Raw genomic sequence first — 26,119 nt, forward strand, 5'->3', positions numbered from 1 at the left:
TAAATATATATATATTTTTATATCTTTATGAATTTTCATCTTTAACCTTAAGTGATATATTCGGTCACTTATTATTATTATTTTTTAAATATTATAAAAATAGATATTTGGTTAACGACACATCAAACAAATTAAATGTAAAGAAACATTTCTCCTCATGCGGCATAAGGAAGATGGAAGTTGTAACAACTTTTCAGATCGGATTCGGGGAAGTGAATAGGTATACATAAGTTAAGTGTTAGTTTCACCTAATAATTTAAATTTTTGGGTTGAATTGGCGAAACATCTGTCCCGTTACTGTTGATATTAGAACCAAACTCATTTCTTAATTCGGTGTCACGCCAACCATCCAGCTTGAATCAACATCACGGATAGTCAGGATTACCCGATTACAACAAATGCTTTGTAAGTTCGGGTGGAGGCCCAAATAACTTAAGCTTTTGTGTCGGATAGCGAAGCACCCGTTCATTGCAGAAGTATTGTTCATATTTATAACTTGTATTAGGTCAGAAAGAAACTAAAAGGCCCGGGTCACACACAAAATAAACAGAAGTATAGGGACATTCAGTGATAATACATAATGAAAATCTAGTGAGAGAAACATTCCACTGTCCGGTGTGAATCTATATAACTGATACAACGAAACATTGACTGTGTATGGTATATAAAAGTCTTCATTCACAGCGTCTCTAACCATTATTTCCGGATTCAGACTTTCTGCACAACCTCCTGCTCACCTCAGGTAAGACTTCTTACAGTTCTTCCATTACTTTTTCAATCACGTTGCTCTGCTTTGTCATGCAATTCAGTTCCACACTTTTGGGTGAATCGTGAATGTCTTACGTTGATTGATCTACTTTTATAAAAAAAAGTCAAACGTTCTATTGGTTCTTTAATTTGACCCCAATTCAAACATGCCCACAAATTTTAAATGCACATAGGTTATAGTCGAATCTGTATGTCCAATTCTGTATTGGGTTTCAAACAAATTCTTTCTTGCATTGTAGTTGATAACATGTGGATATGCGTGTGTGTGTATAATTTGTGTTTAACATTAGAATTTTATAAATTTTCTGGTGAAATTGTGAGTAATTAATTCACTTCTCTCTTCTTTGTGACCTATCACTGCATACAAGAAAGGCAATTAGTATGAATTTTGAGCTGTGTTTGAACAACTTGGCTGATTTTATTTATTTATTTATTTTGTTGTTCAGGAAAGATGTTGGTCAATGGCGTTCATGATGGAGAAAAGGAATCTTCTGATTCTTGTAATAATGAGGTAGACTACATGCTTTTGTTTATCTGTGAACTGAGCTTTCAATGTCTTCTCTCTCTCTCTCTCTCTCTCTCTCTCTCTATCTCTATCTCTATCTCCTTCCCTTCTTTCTTTAGGCTTAGTTATGGGTAATATTTTGGGTAGGAATAATTTCTGTTTATAGTTGGTTAAATTTTCAATTAGTTTCTGTTCATCTCATTGGAAGTCCTAAACTTAAGGCCTTATAGCCAGTAATGTGGGCACCTCTATTTTTTGTTTATTTATTTTTTTTTCAGATTTTTTCTGACCTACTTAATATTTCATTTTCCTACATCAATGATGTGTTTTGTGCTATGAATTTTGGATGCATATACAAGTGTTTATGAAATTGTTTACCAATTACCGAAACACATATATTCGATATTTGGACTAGTTAAGTGTTACGGCAGAAGTACATTCTGATGTATCTCCCAACTTGCTAGGAAGCACAGTCATCCATAAGAAGAGGCAAGCTCAAGCTAGCTCTAGTTTATTCATGGAGTCGGGAACAGACCTAGGAATTTTCACTTAGAGAGGGGCTGAACGACAACATGACAATAAAATTAAAATAAAATTATATTTAAGATAATTTTTTTCTTTACAATAGGTGCCTTAATGTGTGTATATATTTTATATAAAAAAGTTGTAAGAGAAAATTATCTATATACCAAAAGTATTTCATAACTCATTAAGTGCATTGAATGAGAAGATGAAGGGGATGTTCTTTAACCGTTCCCTCCAAATTTAGGCTTTCAAAAGTATGGTTCAGTTGAGTTCATGCTGAGGTTCTTTATAGACATTGACGAAGCCACATGTTAAATTTCTGTTTGTTTTCAAGCTCAGTATAAATAGGAATTTATAAAACGCTCTTTTTTTTTCTTTTTTTGGTTTGGGGAGAAGGGTTGGCCCTCATTGTTCCCTCAATAGGTCCGGCCCTGCTTGGAGTTCTTAACATCCCAAGATTAACCAACTCAAATTTTTTTGTTGGGTTCATGCAGTTTGGATTTGGTAACTCTCACACCACCCCCAGGAAACTTACAACAAAGTATAATTTCATTGAGCATCAAAACTTGTACATACATTACGGTGTTTACACCCATGTTTTTCACAAATTTTTCTTATTTACAACAACAGTCAACTTTATACTTCCAATGACCTGCTATCAGCCCTAGTCCTCTTTACCCGTCAGTTTTGCATCCTTGCATGTGTCCTTCGATTCCTGATTATTTGTAAGAAAGTAGGTGTGAGGATAACATGCCAAGTAGATCTCTCATAACCTAACCCATTACACTTGACACATTTTCTTGACCTCAACCATTCCCCCTTTTAGTATATCACCAACACCATAAAAAGATCCACGTTTCTCATTCTCTCGCAGGACCAACGCACAGTAACATATGCCAACTATAATTATTTTGAACATCACCTACAACTAACCCCATACAGAACATTAGGTATAACAATGCAACACAAGCACTCAACCGCAAATATCATGACCTTATCTACCCTAACGCCCAACACCATTAGTTCCTTCAAACCTAACTGCGACTCATCTGTATCACAACACCGCAGCACAATGGATTTACCAGAAAAGGATTGACATCCTAAATCTATCGCAGGAATTTTTTGCTGATAAGATCATCTAGGGTGCATATTGATCCATTTAGATCGTCAGACCAATCCAGACCATATAAGTTTGATTCAATTCGTGGAGTCAGTGATTCAGATCAGTTATTGTTCCTATTCCACTAATATAGAAACCATTAGGATTGGTTCAGTTTATGCTTTAGAAGTTCTAAATACTTAACTAATCTAAGACAAACTATGATACTTTTACACATGTATATTTGTTATTTGATTGGTTAATGTTGCCATAGATTTGCACCACATTAAAATCAAAGTTATGTATTTTTCTTTTCCAAATCTTAACCTTCATTTATCATATGTGAAACTTGTTAATAACATAATCTTTTAGTTCTTGCTGCTATATTGCAGTATTACTACCTTATTGACAAATATTAGAAAGTTAAAAGAGAACATCATTTAGGCTAAGTTTGGGTGAATACTTGTCTTGAAAGATAAAAGAAGATTGGACTAAAAGAGATATCACTTTCGTAAATGAAACTTCACTTTTATATCCAGATTGGAAATGGGCTTGAACGTCTTTCCTCTGGTTGGATGGAGATTGACCCACGAGTGGAAAGGCAGAAGGCAGATTGATTCGACAAAGGATTGATAGGTGCCCTCCTTCCCTAGGGATGTCCCTTTCATCCTTCCTCCTATCCCTTTTCTCCATTTTTTTGTTCCTCCTACCAAACAAAGCATAAGAGTTTTCATGTTAAAAAACATAGTATTTTTCAAAAAGAACACGTACAGATCAATCTTGTAGTCTTAAAGATGCGATCTCAGCATTATTACGGGTTGATCCCTTTTAAAGAGTAATGTATTGCTTCAGTCTGGAATGGTTGGCCCTTCTGTGTTAAGGACCCGTTCTACATGGATAAGTATGAATTATCAAGCTCTAGAAGGTTTCCAGACATGTTTCAATTGGTATTAGGACTCCTACACACTGTATAAAGGCTTTAGGATATCTTTACATGATAGAGAAAAAAACTTAGACTGACAGAGAGATAAAAGGCGAGTTTTTTATTTTACCTTTCTTGGGATATCCTGAGAGCTTGTATATACTCTTAGATATAGAAGCATACTTTGAGAATACCAAAGATTTTCTTTCTTTCTTTTACACAACTTTGTGAGTTCAATTGAACTACAGATAACTTTTGTATGATCATTAGACATTGTTTACAGAACATGATTGTTGATTAATGAAGAATGACACCATCCATCTTATCTTCATTGTCGTGTGAAAACCTTGACTTGTGTTGTGAGGATTGATGACAAATTTGCTGCCTATGAAGGGGTTCGTAGAAGAGCAAGGTTCAGTGAATAATATATACCATGACACACGTACCCAAGTTCGTGTAACATAGCTTACCATACTAGTCCATATTCTAACCTTAGAATCATGACCTATTTGTTTTATCTCTGACATAAAGAGTTATCACAACCAGTCCAAGTAACACCTTTAATGATTTTCACTGGATTAAAAGCATTAATGTGGGCTTAAGGCCTGATACCCGAGAAAAATTAGGCTTAATTAATCTATTAGAGATCAGAAAAAATTGGAACTAGGAATTAGAATGAAATCTAAGGGAAAAATAGTCAAAACAAAAAAGAACTGGATTTAAATTAATCAACCTTCCTCACTTGATCGACCTACTTGGGCAGTGGTATGTGAGACATGCTGGCAGTGACATGACATAGTGGACTACAATTGAATGAATTATGGAGCTCAACTGTTGACCTATCAAAGGTGGCAAAAATGCAAAACAGTAATGAAATGTGGCAGAGGAGTTCCATGTGGCCCTCACTATAAATAGTGGACACCCACCCTCTTTTGGTATGTAGAGAGAAGGAAGAGGAGGGAAAGAAGATGAGACTTTGCGTGAGCATCAGAACTGTTTGAGTGAGCACTGAGACCCACCAATTGGATTGTAGAAGTTTGAGTAGTGGAAGGACTCTTATCCTTTGAAGTTAGGTGACCGAACCGATCTCTCAACATTAATTTTGTATCCTAAAATAAGCCCAGATACTATGTTATATTATGATATTACCTTACTTACATAATGCCGTGATTTAGATATATATAGTATGTAGAATTGGTTATGCGACCATAAATCCATAAACTGCTTATGTGCGTAATTCTCTCAGATAATTAATTGTGTTATTATAAATTGTATCATTTTCAATATGTGATGAAAAATCAGTAGTGTTATAACCTGTGCAGCTGCGTCGATGTTCAATTTCTCTCAACGGTCGTATTTGAAAGATTGACTATTGATAAATTTTCTTTTGTGATAATATAATGAACTGAAAGTTTCTCTGCAAATGAGTTACATAAGACAGAGGCGCTGATGTGATCAAGCTGATGCAATTTCCTAGCACAACATTAAAAAATTACTCAAATTACACTATTGCTGACTTGGTGACCATGGTATATTCTTCAGATTCAATTTAGATCTACATTTCCTTCCAAACTCATTAGGCACTCAAAATAAGATAGAAAATTACAATCTAATAAAGCTTGTGACACCAAAATTGCCAACACATGACATAAAGTGCTATTTATTCATTCTAAAAAAAAATTGTGGTTGCTTTTTGATTGGTCATGCTGTAGAATGATTTATTAAATTTGAAACTGAAATTAGTGATCATGAAATCTAAGACACTGACAAAAATTAAAAGAGGGACCTTTCATCCTTCGTTTAGGTCTATAACCACATTTGCATATCTGTTGGGTTCTTCTTCGTGTGCAATTCCCAATCAGGCTATGGGTTATAAAAATTGATGCGCACCGTTTAAGGCTTTTGAGATTACAGAGGCAAATTGAGGCACTGTCTGATGATATTTTTGTTTCAGAGTTGATACCTTAACCCTTAAAATGTCTCTTTTTTCTTTTCTTTTTCCAGGTTAAGGTTGACCCAGGGAAACCTGCATCTATGACTTGGCAGCGAAAAGTAGATAGTGAGGGAGTTGCCCTTTCATCATTCACTCTAAAACTGAAAGAGATAATTCATATGGTAAGCAGCTTATATGAATCCTCTGCTCACACATACATACAATATTTTGCAGCAAGTTCAGTCCTTTAGTTAAATAAGTGTAATTTCAGATTTAAGATGACAGGACTGTTCAACAAAGAAGTTACTTCTCTAATTGAAGGGTGCAATAGTGAAAATTCAGAAGATTGTGCAGGATATTTGAAGTTAGTCATGCTCAAGTTGCTAAGACTATTGAAGATGTCTATGGTCTAGGCTTCTACATCAATATTCTTCTGTGAATCTCAATAATAGCTGAAGTATGAGAGCTTTTCTTGATAACTCCTTATTGTTCACACACTAAAGATTCACCAACATACAATTATGAAAAATAAAAAAATAAAGATTCACCAACACATTGACTTGAGCTCTCTCCAGAATTTAGGAGATGATGGAATTCAATACCCCCGTCCTCCGCGCCAGTGGATTGGTGTTCCTCTTTTTTTGTAACTTTAAAAACTGAAATTCATGTACTGAATCTGAAAGTTAACATTCTTTTTACAAGAAAAAAAAAAACTGCATGTACAACTTCTAGTGAAATGGGAGGGTGCGTCTGGTAATGTTTCAGTTGCTGCGGATGCAGTATATCTTGCTTTTTCCTATTTGGAGTTTGTCGAGCTACGAACCTTTCTTTAAGACTTAGGAACTGAAGTAAGACAGAACTCCAGTAGGGGATGAATCTTTTCTTTTTTCAATATATTTTATTCAAAAATAGATGAGGGAACTACGGGCCAGTCTACCACAACTTACAACATAAACTGAATTCAAGTGTGGTATAACACTATACCCTATGCTCAATTCTGAAACTTTATTTGTAACACTATACACTATGTTCACTTGCATATATGGTTGACTGCATGACAATTAATGATACCGCAGAAGTACATGTAGATGCATGATTCCATGTTGGTCATGTAGATTCCTAAAATAATCTTTATCCTCTCTGGTACTGGCTCAGTGGCTCTTTGTCCTCTTGCTGTTGTTAATGTCTCTTTGTTTTTCTGTAGGCTCCAATAGGTTATCGGCTTTGGCGACTTGTCCAAGAAGAAGCTGCCAAGGGAAAGGTAAGTTTCTTCTACTGTAAATGTCGAACTTTGATTGATGTTTGACTAGTACCTTTACTTTATTTCCTTTTTGTTGCAGGGGGTGTTTATGAACCCTTTTACGAAGCGCTTTGTCACATCTTGTCAAGGTGTTCCCTTAGGTGGTATTGGGTAAATTCCTCAGTGTTCATTTGTGATCACAATTCATATGCACAATTTATTCTTTATCAAACATATTAGTGTAATAGACAAGCTTATAATATTGATTCATCAATGTCTCTTTAGACTATATCCTCAGAATTTAAAATCTGAAAATTGAAATGTGTCTCTCTACTGAGGATTGATGTGTTGAAGACTTCTGTGTCTGCCATGCCTAACCTTTGTTTGGGTAATTACAAAAGAATCCATCTTTTGTTTACTTCAAATTGGTTCAGTGAACATAATCAATTCAACAAAGCCTTTTTCCCAACTACTTGGGGTCAGTTACATGAATCCTATTTTTCCATTCCACTCAACATTTTTTCTTTTCTTTTCTTTTTTGGTTTTTTTGGTAACCAGTTATAAGTTTTCTAATTTTCTCCAAAAAAAGGGATTCACGAGATTAAGAATCTCATCTCTGACGTCAACTACGATAAGAAGAAAGACGTGGTGATGGAAAGGGGCAGGACTAGGAGTAGGAATTTGAAGAAGGGGGGAGGGGAGTTAATCTCAACTGGTTTTTAATGAAGCTACGAATCATTACATGAAATGTTCGTGGTCTCAATGACCCGAATAGGAGGAGGGTGGTGAAGGTAGCTTTAAGGAAATGGGGGGCCCAGGTTATTTGTTTGCAAGAAACCAAGATAGCATCCATTACTGATAGGGTGGTTAGAAGTTTGTGGGGGGGAAGGTTTGTGGAATGGGAGGCTTTGGATGCTACAGGTTATTCGGGTGGTATTTTAGGTATGTGGGATAGAAGGTGGATGTCCAGAATGAATGTGTGGAAGGGGAGATTTTCTGTTTCCTGTGAGTTTCAGATGGAAGAGGATAATTTCAGATGGGTCTTTTCTGGGGTCTATGAACTGGATATTGATACTCAGAGACCCATTTTATGGGAGGAACTAAGCCACGTTCAAGGTCTGTGCTCTTTACCTTGGTGTTTGGGTGGGGATTTCAATTCAGTCAAGTTCCCGTCAGAGAGGTCTACTGGGGGAAGAAGGTCCATAGACATGGATCAGTTTTCTGACTTCATTAATGAACACCTTCTCATTGATCTACCAATGGAAGGTGCAACCTATACTTGGTCTAATGGTAGAGACCCAATTACTCTCTCAAGATTGGATAGATTTTTGATCTCTGGGGAGTGGGAAGAAAAATTCCCGGATATTGTTCAGGCGGTATTAGAAAGGGTTATCTCTGATCATGTTCCTTTAGTTTTGGATTGTGGGGGTTTGTGTTCTCGGGAAACCCCATTCCGTTTTGAGAATATGTGGCTGAGAATGGAGGACTTCCAAGGGACAGTTCGTTCATGGTGGGAGGGAGCGATCGTTACAGGTGCACCCAACTTCATATTAACACAGAAATTGAGAGCTCTCAAACTCGCTCTTAAGCAGTGGAATAAGGATGTTTTTGGGAACCTTGAATGGAGGAAGAACAGAGTCTTTGCTGACTTTTCTGAGATTGATCGGCTAGAAGAGGCGGGTGGGAATGTGGAGTCTCTTTGTACTAGGTGAGCTTCCTGTCAGGCAGTTCTTGCTGAGATTGCTTGTATGGAGGAGATTTCGTGGCAACAAAAATCCCGGGCTCTTTAGCTGAAAGAGGGAGACCGTAATACAAAATTTTTCCAAAGACTTGCTAATGCCTATAGAAGGAGTAATCACATAGGACGTATACAGGTAGAAGGTGTGGAGTTGTGGAGGGAGGAAGAGGTGCGTAGCGGGATTGTTTCTTTTTATCAGAAGCTTTATACAGAACCTTTAGGTTACGACCCAAGCTTGATGGTCTTCCTTTTAAGGCTATTTCTGAGATGGAGAGAGATGGGCTAGAGCTTCCTTTTACTGAAGAAGAAGTTCTAAAGGCCTTATCCAGTTGCAATGGGGATAAAGCCCCGGGGCCTGACGGGTTTACTATGTGTTTTTTGATGGAAAGTTGGGCGGTTGATAGAAATAAAGTGATGAGTACCTTTCAGGAGTTTCATTCTACAGGTGTATTTGAGAAATCGCTTAATGCATCATTTATAGCCCTCATCCCTAAGAAGGGAAACGCTTCAGATATTAAGGATTTTCGTCCTGTTAGCTTAGTGGGTTGTATTTACAAACTCATAGCTAAGGTGCTTGCTCAAAGAATGCGAGAAGTTATGGATGGGATTATTTCAGATTCCCAAAATGCCTTTGTTGGACGAAGGCAAATTCTTGATTCAGTTCTTATCGCTGGTGAATGTGTGGATTCAAAGTTGCATAATGGTGTTCCTGGAGTTCTGTGTAAACTTGATATTGAGAAAGCTTATGATCATGTAAATTGGAATTTCCTTCTCTATTTGCTTCAAAGAATGGGGTTTGGAAGTAGATGGAAGACATGGATTAAGACATGTCTTTCGTCTGTTAAGTTCTCAATTCTTGTGAATGGTTCTCCAGCCAGTTTCTTTAGGTGCTCTCGGGGTATAAGACAAGGTGATCCATTGTCATCTTTTCTTTTTCTTATTGTTATGGAGGGCTTAAGCAGACTAATGCGCCGGGCAGAGAATCTTGGTCTCATCAAGGGATTTTGGGTGGGAAGAGATATTGCAAATCAGGTGGAGATTTCTCATCTGTTTTTCGCAGATGACAGTCTGGTTTTCTGTGATGCAAATGTGTCTTAACTTAGATATTTGAGATGCATTTTGGCTTGCTTTCAGGCAGTTTCCGGGCTAAAGGTTAACGTGGCCAAGAGTGTGCTTGTTCCGGTCGGGAATGTTCAAGACATCTCTTCTCTAGCTACAGTTCTTGGGTGTAGGGTGAGCTCATTTCCTATCCCTTACTTGGGATTGCCCCCTAGGGGTTTCTTTTAGATTAGTGGGGAGTTGGGATTTTGTGATTGATAGGTATGCAAAGAGGTTGGCAAGTTGGAAGAAGCAATATTTGTCAATGGGGGGTAAAGTTACTCTTATCAAGAGCACTTTATGAAGCCTTCCCACTTATTTTCTTTCTATGTTCCAAATTCCATGCTTCGTTGCTAATAGAATTGAACAAATTCAAAGGAATTTCCTTTGGGGAGGAAGGGGAGAAGAGTTCAAGTATCACCTTGTTAGATGGGAGCAAGTTTGCAAGCTTATAAAACTGGGGGGTCTCGGTATTAGACAATTGATTCTTTTTAATCAAGCTCTTCTAGGCAAATGGTTGTGGAGATATGGGAAGGAAAGACACCGCCCTTGGCATAGATTAGTTTCCTGCAGGTATGGGGATGATGTTGGCGGATGGACTACACGTCCGGTTTCTATTACAGGAGGAGTTGGGGCTTAGAAATCCATTCGGAAAGGATGGGATGCCTTTTCTTCTCATGTTAGATTCAAAGTTCGTGATGGTAGTTGCGTTCGTTTTTGGGATAATCTTTGGTGTGGGAATTAGCCTTTATGTCGTACTTTTCCCAGTTTATATAGTATTGCAATTGATAAACATGCCATCGTAGCTAATTGTTATCAGCCTGATAATAGTGGAATTACATGGAATGTTCTTTTTCGGCGTTCTTTTCAGGATTGGGAGTTAGAAGATATGAGCATTTTCTTGGATCAATTGTATTAGCAGGAAGGAATTGGCAGGGGTTATGACAACTTGATTTTGATTCCCTCTTCTCACCGTCGTTTTGAAGTTAGGTCTTTGTTCTTATGTTTGTCTAATTTTGCACCCTATGATTTTCCATGGAAGACTATATGGCGCTCTATGGCTCCTACTAGGGTGGCTTTTTTTGTATGGACCGCCGTTTGGGGTAAGATTCTGACGATCGATAATTTGAGGAAAAGGGGAAATTATTTTGTTAATTGGTGTTGCTTATGTAAGCAGGATGGGGAGTCAGTCCATCATCTCCTAATGCATTGTTCTGTAGTGCATGACTGCTGGAATCTTATTCTTGGGCTATTTGGCATGTATTGGGTAATGCCACGTTCCACTAAGGAGCTGATTCATGCTTGGAGAGGTTGTTGTGTGAGTAGGAGTGTTCGTGACTATTGGAATTCTGTACCACATTGTATTTGGTGGTGCATTTGGAGGGAGAGAAATAGTAGAATGTTTGAAGGAAAGGAGTCGTCTACAGCGGCACTAAAACTTTTTATTATTCGTTCTCTCTTCAGTTATGTGAACATAAGTTATTGTTCCTCTTCTGATGATTTAATTTCTTTTTTGGATTCTTTGGGGCCTTAGATCCCGGTTTCTCTTATGTCTATGGGACGCGTTCCCTTATTGAACGCCTTTTTAAATTTATTATTACTTATCAAAAAAAAAATTCCTCCAAAACCTTTAGCAAACCTCGAATCCCTGTCCAAAGGTTGAAGTACAAATAAACTCCAAACCCAAACAGGCTTGTAAGGACTGATAATTTGCTAACTTTCTGACTGAATTATTCTTTTACTTCAGTCACATACCCTGAAAAAGATCAACCAAGATATTCAATATAGTAAGTTCCCAGGCACACATTAAACCATGATCTCATATCTTTTTTGATAAGTAAAGATGTATTAGAAAGCGTTCAAGAGGGGAACGCATCCTGAAGACTACACAAAGGATGAAGCCAAAAAGGGGGTCCTACGGACCCAATGAACCCGAAAAATCAACTCTCTCCTCTATAGATTTACAATTTCTCACCATCACCCAACTAATATTTCAAAGCCCTAATGAGAGATTCCTCCTCATCAAAGGATCTCAAAGCCTTAGTCTCATATCTTCCTTTTCAGTTGTTGTGTTTGACACAATATGTCCATGTTGGAACAAGATAATGATTTTCATATCCACGAATTTCATCGTATTCTGTTGGCACCATGTGACGTTTATTCTTGTTGGCCGCTATGTTATAATTTTGACTTCCCTAATCTAGACAATTTTTCATCATGACATTTGAAATTCAATTGTAGGACCTCCATTGACCAATTGCACATCTTTCAATTTTCTCCTGGTTGTTGAAAGATTACAATTTTCAGTGCAGGAAGCATCGGAAGAAGTTACAAAGGCGAATTTCTGCGTTGGCAATTATTCCCTAGAGTATGTGAAGACAAACCAGTTTTAGCAAATCAATTTTCAGTAAGTCTGATGCATTTATTGATGGCATATCATTGTGTCATTCTCGAACAGTTCACCTTTACAAGAAAATCATTTCATTACAACTTTTTGTTCCATGGTCCTTTTCGAATCAGTTTGTCTCTTATCATTTTCCTCTAATACCTGAGATTCCTCATTATGAAGGTTTATCTGTTGTAGGAAAATAGATTATAATAGAAATTAGCCACCTGGACTATTCATGATAGTTTTTTATTTGGAAAGGGAGGGGGGGGGGGGGGGGGGGGGGGGGGGGGGGGAGTAATTGTTTGGTAAAATTGGGTATTTCAAGATCCGTAGAGAGGTAATATGGGTGTCCTGGGAAACGATATTGATTTAATTAGGGGGATATTGATTTAATTAGGGGACACACATTAAACTAATAGTTAACTTGAGAAGAAGCTTACATCAGTTAGGAACATGGAACTATTTTTTCTTTGTCCATGGATAAATTACGTGCCATATTCAGTTAAATAAAAGGCAATCAGAGTCTCAGTGTCATGGACATGAGGTGTAATGAAGGCACTGTAATGGAGATAGTGTAACAGTATTAGCCATAACAATTGTGAAGTTTTTTCCATCTTAAAATTCTTAATCAAGACGAACTGATACTTGACTTCTAACTCCAGAATTCAATAAAAACATGTTTAGTGATTTCTCATGGATTTTATTCAATATTTAAAGGTGTTCAACATGACTAATGTTTAGTAGAGTTTGTAGGGTTTGTAGATTAAGTTACACAAGAAAAGAAAGAATAAGAGTTGACGCAACTGGGGAATTGGTGAGAGTTGAAAAACTTAACTCAGCTCTCACCCTAACATATTATATAGGGTAAATTATACTCACACCCCCTGAGGTTAGGTCATTCTTCAGCTACATTAACATTTTGTTTTAAATTTCACTTATGTTTGAATTAGTGGTTTAGCATTTCACTTACACCCCAAATGTCAATTTTTGGTGGGGTCGTAGTACTTTTAAGGTGTTAAATGACTATGCTACCCTTTGACCTACCGTTGACTATTTTGTGACCAAACTACCCCCAACATACACCTTTCCTCTTCTTTCTCCTTCTCAGACCATCATCCAATTCACCCCTCAACTCCACCCATCAATCTCATCTATATATATGTACACACACACACATATATATCTATCTATACACACACACACCAATCTCATCCATATATACACACACATATATATATCTATCTATATATATATACATATAGACACACACACATACAAAACAGGGGTTGGCCGGATCGATTTTGGGTTGTGGATTGGAGGTGGCGGTGGTCGGGCGAGCGTGGAACGGCGGTTGCGAATCAAGGGTCGGCCGGATTGTTTTGGGTTGTGGATTGGAGGTGGCAGTGGCCGGGCGAGTTCGGAATGGCGCTACAGATATATGTATTTATAATTTAATAATTTACTTACACATATACGTTTTACAAATAATTAAAACAAAAAACTCAAACAAATTTAAGTTAAAAAATAAAAAAATTAGAAAAACAGAAAAAATAAAAATCCAAAACATAAAACATTAGAACATGTTTACAATAAACGACACAAAAAAAGTATAACTAGGAAAAAAAAAAAGCATGATTTAAATATTGTATGAATATGAAACACTTAACCCTTTCGAAAATATTCAAAAATTAGTAGATCAGGAGATTCATAGCAAGATCCATGAACAAGTATGTTAAATCTAAGTTAAAACAACATTTTCATGTTAGATTTAGGCGAAAAGTAAAAAACAAAAAATATCTACAATGTACGAATGTAAGTCAGATACCCCTTTTGAAAATATTTAAAAATAAGTAGATCGGGAGATTCATAGCAAGTTCCATGAATAAGATGTTAAAACTACATTTTCATGTTAGATTTAGGTGAAAAGTAGAAAAAAAAATATAATCCTACCAATTATTTGCAAGATCGGAAAGCTTCTATATATAGGAAATCTTGTGTTTTTCACTTTTGGATTTGTAGAGATCTAAATTGTTTTGATGTGTTTGGAGGTTTGAGAAAATCATTTGGAAGAAAGAAATTATAAAATTTGGTTAAATCTGGTTAACATAGCTGGATGATTGAAATGACATCGTTGTGGCCGTGATACGGCTGTCACCCTATCACAGTCGAGTCGCATTGATTTGGTCATGACTCCCAGGCTCACTGCAATATCGGGTCAACTTAGTCATTGTCCTTGTCATGGCCGAGTTGCATCCGAGTTTTAATTTGGTCTTTAGAATAGCATGATACAATTCTAATAGAAGTGAATGGAACTGAGAAGCAACCTTTCTACTATCTAGGTGACCTGCCATTTCAGCATATGAACCCTCCAATATTGATTGGAGTCACTGAAACTCAAAACACAAATGGGAATTTACCTTTAAGTCTCTAAGAATTCACGTGACTGTTTCTATTGAAGTGTATGAATAATTAAATTACACCTTCTTAAAGCCTAAGATTTTAAAGGAGATTGTGGTTAACATGGTATAAGAGCCAAAAGGTATGAAGTTTAAATTTTACCATCACGTTGATAATTATAATTGTACACGCGTAGGACCGAAATCTGGCCACATGTAAGAGGGTGTGGTAGAGTGTATAAATAATTAAATACTCTCTCCAAAAGCTTACACTTTTAGAGTAGATGGTGATTAACACAATGCTTTCTTCCAAGATTTGCAAGAAGTTTTCTCACAACAACCATGTTAGGTTGTGTCAAACATGCATGAAAATTTCCTGAACAACATTATGGAATTGTTGCCATCTCTTCTCTCCCTTCCTTGGTAGAGGATCATGAGCTCTTACTCAACTGAAAAATGAATGTTAAGAAGAGTGATAAATGACTTCACATTTTTAACATTGAACTTTTAAAGAATCCATTTGACGTATTTCTCCTTTGACTGATGTAACTTCTTGGCTTTCCTATGACGAAAAATCATCATATCCTGAATTTTCTATATTATTTTTTCTAAATCTTCATAACAAATGACTTAAATAACTCATCTTTTAGCATGCCAGTCAGATAAACATTCTCATAATGGACCAATATATCATCAGCAAAGAGTAAAAAGGAAAATGAATTTATAAAAATATGTTACCAATAAGCACATTGATCTGCTTCTTTTTACTCTACCTATGATCCACCATAAGTGAGACAAAAATTTTGTACCTGAAGGATAAGGATCATAATCCTATGCTCTGATAGTTAGAGTGCACAAGTGTCTCAATCTAGACCTAGAGGGGGTAAATCCTATTCACTAATCCAAATCACAAACTTTAAACAGAAATGCAAAATGAAAATATTTTCTTAACTATGTTTTGAATTTCAACTAACTATATAAACATGTAAAAGTCATTATGTTTGCAGATATGAATCAAGTAAATATGTGAAGTAGACAAGCTTTATCAAAGAGTACCCCTTTCAAGTTCACGTTGAAAAGTTCAAATTTTCCATTATGAACTTTAGATTTGATAGCCTCATGTGTGTTAGTAGTAGACCTGCCAAAAGTAAACAATGTGTTTGTAAAACGGAATATTCTTATATTTTCATAATTACATCAGAAAGCTAATATAAGTGTTGAGTTGTTACTGAAACTTAGTCCTTGCCAAATTATAAGAATTGTTTTAATTTGGACTGAATCTCTTATGCAGGTTTTTGTTTCACGCTCAACTGGTGAAAAGTATTCTACTGTACTGTGCCCAGGGAGCCCAGAAGTGTCAAAGTAAGCCACTATTACATTGCCTCACTACCTTAGGACTTCAATCTCTTTTTTGAAATGGCATGTTGTTCATATGCCCCTCTGTGTTTTGAGTTGCTAAATGAATGAATTTTAAAGAAACGAAGAAAGTAGAAGCTAGAATCAATTTTGTTTAGTCATGGAAATTTTCATGTTCAAAGTAACCAATAAAGACATCACTGAAAATAATGTGGATAAGCAGAGAGAGTTCAGCTTCAGGAATTGAATCTTGGGACTGGAATCTGAATGGACGTAATTCCACATATCATGCATTATTCCCAAGGGCTTGGACCGTATATGAGGGTAATTTTATGTTCTACTGATATATTTCTTAGTGTAGTGGACCTTCATCATGGAAAATTTATCTAGAGATGTATCTTTCTTTTCTTGCAGGAGAACCTGATCCAGAACTTCGAATAGTTTGTCGTCAAATTTCCCCTTTCATTCCCCATAACTATAAGGAGAGCAGCTTCCCTGTAACAGTATTTACTTTTACGGTAGGTTAGAACTTCTCAGAAATTTATTTGTTGGGAAGTTGATATATTTACATTCAATTTGATATTAAAAGGTGGTTTCAATTTTCTTCAGCTGTTTAATTCAGGAAAGACTTCGGCAGATGTCACCTTGCTCTTCACATGGGCCGTAAGTTCTCTTTCTATCTTTTCTTGCAACAAATTAATGATTTTCCACCAATTTCTAGTTTTATCTTTATTGTAATATTTTTGTCAATAATTTCTTTTCATGGTTCATCCTGTGTCTTGCATAGACTTTTGAAAGAATATGGCATGCGATAAACCATCGCATCTGATGGCAACAATTCTTGTTTAATGTGCATTCAGAATTCTGTTGGTGGGGTTTCTGGATTGTCTGGTCGTCACTTCAATTCAAAGATCGGGTAAAAACAGATTGGGTTGATCCATTCAGGAATATTTTAAATTGACTTATTACTTATAGAATATTGATTAGCTGGCACCAAGTAATTGGAATGCTTGGTACTAAGGCTTTATTAAGTTGAAGTTCTATAAATATATAATTCTTGTATTCTTATATCTATTTCTGTAGAATTATGTATCTAATACTAAACTCCTTTAATGTTTATTTTACTAGGACGAAGGATGGCATTCATGGTGTGCTCCTGCATCACATGCAAGTTCCTCTTCTCTATATTTGAAAATTTATCCAAATTCATTTTGAAACATTCAATTATTAATCACATCAATTTTAGTTTCTCCCTAACAGCCAATATACATTAATACAGGACTGCCAATGAACTACCCCCAGTTACTTTTGCTATTGCAGCAGAAGAGACAGATGTTGTTCATGTCTCAGAGTGCCCTTGCTTTGTGATATCTGGAGACTCCCCCGGTTTCACCGCAAAAGACATGTGGCATGAAATAAAAGAGGTTAGTTGGCCCAGTTTTGTACGTATGCAATGCACGTAGAGATACCTCATGGTGTTTCACTTTTCAAGTGTTGTTTGTCATACTTCCCTTTACATCTTAACGTGAAGATATCTCTTTGTGTGCACTTCATTTGAAATTGGTTTTACCTATACTGAGTTATTTGTACTTGAGTTTTGACTTTCTAGACACTTCTACTTTTGAACAAATTCCACAACATGAAATGAAATATTACTTGGATCAAATAAAATAAATTTAAAGAGCCTGGAAATAATTACTGCAAGTTACTTTCAGCAAATGTATAACCCACCTAAGTTTGACAAATTCTGATGCACCATGACCTAGAATGAATAGTTAGGATAGTTGAACAAAGTTTGATTTTCATAAAAACTTAATTTATACTCCATCTCATTTATTTATTTCTGTTAGTTTATTTATTTTTGAAATGCGTAAATTTGTGTCGTAGTCTCTTTTTGAGGCTTATTCTTTCCTTTGGAGGTGATAATGATCTCATATTCAGTGTAGCTGTCATAATTATCTCATAACCTGGATCCAAACCCTGAAGAACATATGTAACTAAATCATCGCTGGATAGGGCCTGACCAATAGAAGCCAAGGCTGACATTTTCATCTATCAGTGCGAGTATGTTCTTGACTTTCTTTTTGCTTCTGGTCAACTTGGCGATCGTCGTGCTGATACTCCAATTGAGCATAATCATCGGTTGGCTGATTCTGAGGGGAAGTTATTGTCGGATGCTGGTCAGTATCAGCAACTTATTGGGAAGCTCATCTATTTATCGATGACTTGACCTTACATTGCTTATGCCGTGAGTTTTGTGAGTCAATTCATGCACTATCCTCGCACCCCTCACCTTGATGAAACTATTCGGATCCTTCGCTACCTGAACGGGTGTACATGCTGTGGTATTTTGTTTTCTAATCATGGTCACTTAGGGGTTGAGGCCTGGACAGATGCTGATTATGCAGGATCAATTTCATTTAGGAGGTCAACTTCGGGCTACTGTACTAATGTTGGTGGCAACTTGGTTACTTGGTGTAGTAAGAAGCAAGATGTTGTCTCTTGATCTAGTGCATAGTATAGGGCTACGACTCTTAGAGTGTGTGAGTTGTTATGGCTAAGAACATTGATGACAGACTTCTGCCTTCCAGTGTTGCTTCCATTTTCACTTTACTGTGATTAGAAGTCTGCCATTAGCATTGCAACAAATCCCATTCAGCATGACAGAACTAAGCATATAGAGGTTTACCATCATTCTATTCGAGAGAAGATCATCTCTAGTCAAATTTGCACTCCATTTGTCACTAGTTCTTAGGAGCTCGCAGACATTCTTATGAAGGGCATTAGCAAGATCGTGTTTGAGGATGCATTGTCCAAGTTGGGCATCTCAGATATCCACGCACAAACTTGAGGGGGTGTGTTAGCCAAGATATAGTAGCCACAAATCATGGGATGTGACTTACCATATTAGCCGTGATATGATAGCCACGAATCATGATAGCCATGTGTAGGCACATAGACATGGAGTTTGACTTTATTTACGCACATGTCTAGGCATATAATCTGCATGATTTTGTTTAATTTCCTTGCTTGTAATATTAACATGTGCATTTTTTATATATAAATACCAGAGCTGTGAATGAGTTATTCATCTCATTCAAGATTTTATACTTATTTCATTCAAGTCTTTATACTTATATTCCTTCTATCTTGTATTTCTTTTGTTAGTCTATCTGTACTTTTCTGCCTATATGTTTATTTTATCATCGTTCTCCACAGACTTTGATCTGTACTTCTGTTCTAATAGCATGGATCCTTTGATCGCCTCAATTCCACTGAAATGTCAATGCCTTCAGAACCAGGATCTTCTGTTGGGGCAGCCATCGCAGCTTCTCTAACAATTCCATCAGATGCAGTACAGACTGTCACATTTTCAATGGCATGGGACTGCCCTCAAGTAAACTTTACAAGTGGAAGGACTTATCACAGGTAGGTTGCCAAAAGCTTGTCTGATCAAAATCACAGATTAAAACATCATGCTTTTTTCTGAAAAACAATTTTATTTACAGGCGTTACACCAAATTTTATGGCACTCATGGAGATGCTGCAGCAAATATTGCGCGCGATGCTATTCTTGGTAATGTTTTCTTGCCTCCTTTATGGGATGGTTCAGTTTGAACTAAAAAGGGTATTGAGTTTTGGGTTCCAATTTATTATTATTATTATTATTATTATTATTATTTTTTTTTCAGTTGGATGCAAGACATGAATTCTAAATTTGGTTCATTTTTCTTTAGCATCACTACATTCATGAAACGTTTTATTAGAATTTTCTTTCTCAAAAAATCAGTTAGTAAAGTCCTTGTTCTTCATCTCTTAAACATAGAGCACAGTCATTGGGAGTCCCAGATAGAAGCTTGGCAAAGACCTATTCTTGAAGACAAGAGGCTTCCTGAATGGTGAGCTTGGATGATTCAATTGCTAACTGCACATATAGTCAGATTACGAATTTTCCATGGTTCATCTACAGGTACCCAATCACTCTCTTCAATGAGCTCTACTATCTTAATTCAGGGGGAACAGTTTGGACAGGTACTTGTGAATATACTAACTCTCTCAATATTGTCCAAATTATGCGAATCTGAGTTTATTCTTTTTCCCTTTTACAGATGGATCACCTCCAGTGCACAGTTTAGCAACCATTGCCGAAAGAAAGTTCTCTCTTGATAGGTCCAATTTAGATGTTAAAAACCCTATCAATGTAGCCCATCAAAATGAAACTTCTGTTGAAATTCTTGAAAGGATGACTTCAATACTTGAGGAGGTGTACACTCCGATATCACTGAATTCTGCTTTTGGAACAAATCTGCTTCAACAGGGAGAGGAAAACATTGGCCAATTCCTCTACTTTGAAGGGGTAGAATATCACATGTGGAACACATGCGATGTTCATTTTTACGCATCTTTTGCACTAATTATGCTATTCCCACAACTTGAACTCGGCATCCAAAGAGACTTTGCTGCAGCAGTAATGATGCACGATCCAAGTAAGATGAAACTTTTGTATAATGGAAAATGGGTCTCACGGAAGGTGCTCGGTGCTGTTCCTCATGATATTGGAATGAATGATCCATGGTTTCAAGTAAATGCATATTGTCTTTTTAATACAGATAGTTGGAAAGATTTGAATCCAAAATTTGTTCTGCAAGTCTACAGGGATGTGGTTGCCACAGGTGATAAGAACTTTGCGCTAGCTGTTTGGCCTTCAGTTTATGTTGCAATTGCTTTTATGGACCAGTTTGATAGGGATGGGGATGGGATGATAGAAAATGATGGCTTTCCTGATCAGACATATGATACATGGTCTGCCTCTGGTGTGAGTGCATACTGTGGTGGGCTATGGGTGGCAGCATTGCAGGCTGCTTCAGCTATGGCACGTGTAGTTGGTGACAAGGGATCTGAGGATTACTTTTGGTTTAAGTTTCAGAAGGCAAAGACGGTATATGAGAAGTTATGGAATGGTTCTTACTTTAACTATGACAACAGTGGTGGTAGTACGAGTTCATCTATTCAAGCGGATCAGCTGGCTGGGCAATGGTCTGTTGCATTAGATTAACTTCTTTATATTTATTAATATCAAATGATTCAAGATCATTCTGAGAAACAATGAGATGAAACTAAAGGTGCTTCTATTAAATTTTTTTGTTATTTGTTAGTGTTTCTGAAGTACTTTTCTTGACCTTAAAGCAGAATTTGCTTTATTTTTTTCTTTTCAAAAGAAAGAAAAGTACTTCTGAAATGCTAACCAATGATGCTTAAGTTTCTCCATGTCATCATTACCTAGTTAGTTCCCATGCTACCACTGAGCTTATAGACTTGTATGTATATATAAATGCATAAATGTGTATGTGTGGGGGGAGAGAGAGAGACAGATGGGCAAGGTTGACTTCATTGTTCAGTATGTATACACTGTATTTCGCTTGTATTGAATAAAATGGTAATAAACTTGTACTCAGTTAATTAGCTGCTTTCTAGGTATGCCCGAGCATGTGGTCTCCTACCAATTGTTGATGAAGAAAAAGCAAAAATTGCACTTGAGAAGGTTTATAATTTCAACGTCTTAAAGGTGAAGGATGGGAGACGGGGGGCTGTAAACGGGATGCTGCCTGATGGAACACCTGATCTTTCATCAATGCAGTCGAGAGAAATATGGGCCGGAGTTACTTATGCTGTCGCTGCAGGTATGATTCATGAAGACATGGTGAAAATGGCATTTCAAACTGCAAGTGGAGTCCATGAAGCTGCTTGGTCTGAAAAAGGACTTGGGTGAGTTAAGACTCCTTTTATTTGACTTCTACAGATGAAAATGATTTATTTTGGCATCCCACACTCTCCCCCATGCCAGCCCTGGGAGTGGGCATGAGCTGGCCTGGATCATCATCTTCCTCAACTTGTTTCTTGCCCAGAAACCTTACCAGCCTTTTCATGCAATGAATTCGGCCCCAAAAACCTTCTAATCATAACTCGAATCACGGGATTTTTGTTCTAGATCCAAAAGCAATGCTAGCGGTTCAAATCGGTTGAATTAGTGGACTGAAATTCTTGTTCAGCCATGGTTTATGGTTTCCAACTTCAACTACATTCAATTTTTATACAAACAACAACAAAGCCTTTTCTCAACTACTTAGTGTTGGCTACGTGAATTCTATTTTCCATTATGCTAGATTTAAGGTAATATACATAGCTTCAGCCAAATCACATCTTATTGCATCCTTCCTTACTAGCTCTATTCATAAGATCAATGCTTTTCCTAAATCTGAACTTAGTGACCTGGAATTTTACATTTATTCATATATGGTTGCTTATTTAGTTATATACACCCATGTATATATATATGCATATAGTTGTATACAACTCATACACAAGGTTCACGATTATTTGATCATACTGTTTTCTTATCTATTAAGGCAAGGAGGAGGAGGATGACTTTCATATCTGTCTTCACTATTACTAATAATCCAACAATTTCCCATATGTTGTATAGATGAATTTCACTGATTAGAATTTTAGAATTCACGCCATATATGTGTGCGTGCATATGTGTGTATATAAACATCAACATAATCATAAAATTCATGAAGTTTAACGTAATAATACCTACTAGCACATGATAAGAATTGTAAAAAGGGTAGATCATCACTTGATCTTTCAGATGATTTCTATAATTTCTCTAGTCCTACTTCTTTTTCTTTAGTGTGCAGACAAAGTACTTAAATGAAACCCTAATTAATATCCGACAAAGCTACCATTTTATAATAAATCTCTATTTACTATGTTTTGTTACATGTATAGGTTTTTATATTTTAATTTTATCATTCGTGTTTATGTCCTCATTCCATTCTTATTGTTACTATTTGACTACTATTTATTTAAGTGTCATCTACTATTTTATTCTTAAAGTAAATGCTCAATTACATTATTAAATTTGGTGGTCATTACATATACCCACCTTAAAGAAATTTCATTCCCGAAATTTGCATACCTTAAAGCTACAATATACATCATAAAGACTTTGAAACCTTTTTCTTTCTTTATTTTTTCCTTTTTTTTAACAATTTTGGTAAAGTTGATAACAAACACTTGCTAGGGAATACAATAATGGGGAGAGTGTTCTTCAACTTGAAATATGTTTGTAGGCTTAACTGGCTTTCACGTCTCGATTTAGACGCTGTAGATGGTAAGCCAATAGAAGTTGACATCCTTGTTTATTGGCTTCAAAGACACATGGACGTTTTTATACAAATGTAATGTCCATGTTGGACTCTGTCACTTTATGGACACTCCTAGATACGTGTATAACACCTTCATGACAGGTGCATAATTGAAAAATAATTTTTGTTATCTCTGACCCTTGGTAAGACACTCCCTATTTTATGATTTGCATAGCAAAATACATCTTAGTATGAGTCATGTATGAAACTCTTAGGAACAAGTAGAACACACCCCAAATTCTCCAACTTCTTTTAAGAAAATTTTACATCGCGCCTGGCTAACATAGGTCAAGCATGCTGTGAACACCTCTTAATATAAGGACAGAATTAAAGGCAAAAAATAGTAAGAGAATAGTCGCACCAATCTCCAAAAAATATGTCAAACTTCATCTTCTACATTTAGCAATTCTTAGTACAAGTATTTTAGAAAATGCATTATATATATATATATATATTTGTAGTACATACTGATGTTTATGGATAAAGATTTTTTACTACAGATTGTCCCATTCTTTTATGATTTGTTGTGTCAGTGTATCCACGCTGTATCGTGTCTGTCCATGAAATCTGTATATATATATATATTTTTTCCAAGCAAGAAACTCACACACCGACATTGTCCCTATGGGGACTTGAACCGTCAACCTTCTACTCTTTTTTTTCCCTAAATGCTCAACCTTCTACTTTGGAAGGTGAGGAAGTACCACAGGGATACAACCCTTGGTAATCTGTTATGTTCTACTGAGTTGATTTCTAATTAATGTTTTATTTTCATATCTTTGTTAGGAAACAGCATATGCATAAAGTGAGTGGCGGAAATGTGAGAAAATTAGGATATGGTTGGAATAGCACAAATTGGAGGTAAAATGAGAGAAAATTGTTTAAGATGGTTTAGTGATGTGCAAAGCAGATCTTTAAGTGCGCCTGTTAGGATGGGTGACGGTCCACATTGAGGGTAATATTGGGCGAAGAGGAAGATCAAAGTTAAAATGGGTAGAGTTAGTAAGGAATGATATGATAACATGTGGTTTGACTGGGTATGGCCTTAAATAGAGTGGAATGGAAAAATAGGATTCATGTAGTTGACCCCAAGTAGTTGGGAAAAAGGCATGTTGTTATTATTAATGTCTTTGTTGGAAATGATCTGAATCCTACTATCAGCCAAATTGACCTTATAGAATATAGTATGAAGAACCACACGTTAGTGGTTGGCCCAACAACAGGCCACAACTACTAAGCAAAGGTGAATGAATTTTTTGAATGAGGGTGGTTTTGGAGAATCTGTATATAGTCACTACCAATTCCCATGGAACACACAACCAATGCTGCTAAGAATTACTCCAAAAATTCTTGAAATTCAGTCTCATGAGAGCTCCACCACTCACCAAAAGAGCTAATCCCACTCTAAAACTTGGGTACGATATCAGTTCCAACATTGGATGTTCCTGATATGGGTACCATGTGGTTAGGAAATAGTGCTAGATGCCTCTTGGAATTCCAGGTAGCCTTTCTCCTTTCAAGCCACATCCAAAACAGAATCTAGGATTTCTTGAATTCACCAAAAGATGTGTTGAAAGGGAGAGAATATACGAAAACTGTTGAGAGAGACAAAAAAAGTTGAAGAGAGAAATTAAAACATGAAGAACACAAGAATATAATATAACTTAGCCACTAAGGCTTGCATCCACGACACACAAAGCCTAAAGGGCTACATCTCTTTCATACATTCTCTACAAGTATTTTATAATAAAGGAATTGCACATTAATCCCCCCCCCTCCCCCCCCCCCCCCCCCCCCCAAAAAAAAAAAAAAAAAATGAAACTAAATATGAATTTATCTAGAGTTTGAGACGAGTAAATGTGAGACGATTTGATTTAGAGATCCGAGACGAGTTGATCCGAAGATCCAAGATGAGACCAGTTGATCTGAAGATCCGAGAGGAGTTGATCAAAAGATCTGAGACGAGACGAGTTGTCCGAAGGTCCAAGATGAATTGATTAGAAGATCCGAGACAAGTTGAGTATAAAGTAGAGCATGATAAACCTACTCTGATACCATATTAACAACCGTTTACTCCAAAAGCTTAATACAACCATGTTAGGCTTTTGGAGTAGATGGTTGTTAACATTAGGGTTACATCTCTTTCATTACATTCTCTTTAAATTTTGTTTACAATAACCACCTCTATTTATAGCTGAATTGGGGATCGGAAGATTTATAGCTAGAGAATAGAAATTTCTTGCTCTACAAGTATTTTATAATAAAGGAATTACACAGAAAGTCAAATACAAATATGGCAATAACTTGTTGCCCAAGTATGGCAATGTTAACATTCTCTCAAGTAGTAATTTAATTAAGGGTTCCTATAATAACATTCTCAACAAAAACATATATATTATTTAGTTAATCATACAGTTTATATATGAGACACTATAGGAGTAGGTGAGTGGAGAATAAGTAAACCCTGAACATATACCATGCTATACATAGTAATGAGGGGTAGGTGACAAAAAGCTCTAGTAAACCCTAGTATACAATGTCATATAACTGTACATGTGTGAGTGTGACAACTAATAATACACGTGACAACTCATACTATTCTATACAACACTCCCCCTCAAGCTAGAGAGTAGATGTCAATTACTCCCAGCTTGCTACATATGGAATCAATAGAGTGCTTCAGAAGCGCATTAGTGCAGATGTCTGCCAGCTGACTTCCAGAAGGAACAAAAGGTGTCACAATCTCATTTGAGTCAACTTTAGATTGAATGAAATGGCAAGCTACTTAGATGTGTTTAGTCCTCTCATGGTAGACTGGATTGCTAGTAATATAAATAGCTGTCTGATTGTCATAATGAAGAGCAATTAGGTACTGGACTGAAATCCCAAGTTCCTGTAAAAAGTCTTCAACCAAATAAGTTCACAGGTAGTGTGTGCTA

At 36.4% G+C, this 26,119-nt stretch overlaps 1 protein-coding gene across 2 annotated transcripts in view; it reads left to right on the plus strand.

The window, feature by feature from the left end:
- Positions 1-638: 638 nt before the first annotated feature.
- LOC132300536 (uncharacterized) overlaps positions 639-26,119 on the plus strand; it is a 28,755-nt gene continuing 3,274 nt past the window's right edge. Inside the window, exons 1-19 of one of the 2 annotated variants that reach the window (XM_059797661.1) lie at positions 639-742; positions 1,215-1,279; positions 5,824-5,934; positions 6,957-7,013; positions 7,093-7,163; positions 12,136-12,235; positions 15,905-15,975; positions 16,193-16,293; positions 16,384-16,487; positions 16,579-16,632; positions 16,830-16,885; positions 17,098-17,136; positions 17,249-17,393; positions 19,217-19,398; positions 19,479-19,546; positions 19,796-19,868; positions 19,940-20,001; positions 20,079-21,006; positions 21,445-21,735. In XM_059797661.1, coding sequence (XP_059653644.1) covers positions 1,220-1,279; positions 5,824-5,934; positions 6,957-7,013; positions 7,093-7,163; positions 12,136-12,235; positions 15,905-15,975; positions 16,193-16,293; positions 16,384-16,487; positions 16,579-16,632; positions 16,830-16,885; positions 17,098-17,136; positions 17,249-17,393; positions 19,217-19,398; positions 19,479-19,546; positions 19,796-19,868; positions 19,940-20,001; positions 20,079-21,006; positions 21,445-21,735 — 2,573 coding nt within the window. In that variant the 5' untranslated portion in view covers positions 639-742; positions 1,215-1,219. Of the gene's footprint in view, positions 743-1,214; positions 1,280-5,823; positions 5,935-6,049; positions 6,210-6,956; positions 7,014-7,092; positions 7,164-12,135; positions 12,236-15,904; positions 15,976-16,192; positions 16,294-16,383; positions 16,488-16,578; positions 16,633-16,829; positions 16,886-17,097; positions 17,137-17,248; positions 17,394-19,216; positions 19,399-19,478; positions 19,547-19,795; positions 19,869-19,939; positions 20,002-20,078; positions 21,007-21,444; positions 21,736-26,119 lie in introns of those variants that run through there. The other variant, XM_059797662.1, reaches the window with a different exon arrangement.

This window comes from Cornus florida, unplaced genomic scaffold (genome assembly GCF_030987335.1).
Source record: "Cornus florida cultivar Cherokee Brave unplaced genomic scaffold, ASM3098733v1 CherokeeBrave_3.0.0_Hap2_Chr03, whole genome shotgun sequence".
NCBI lineage: Eukaryota > Viridiplantae > Streptophyta > Magnoliopsida > Cornales > Cornaceae > Cornus > Cornus florida.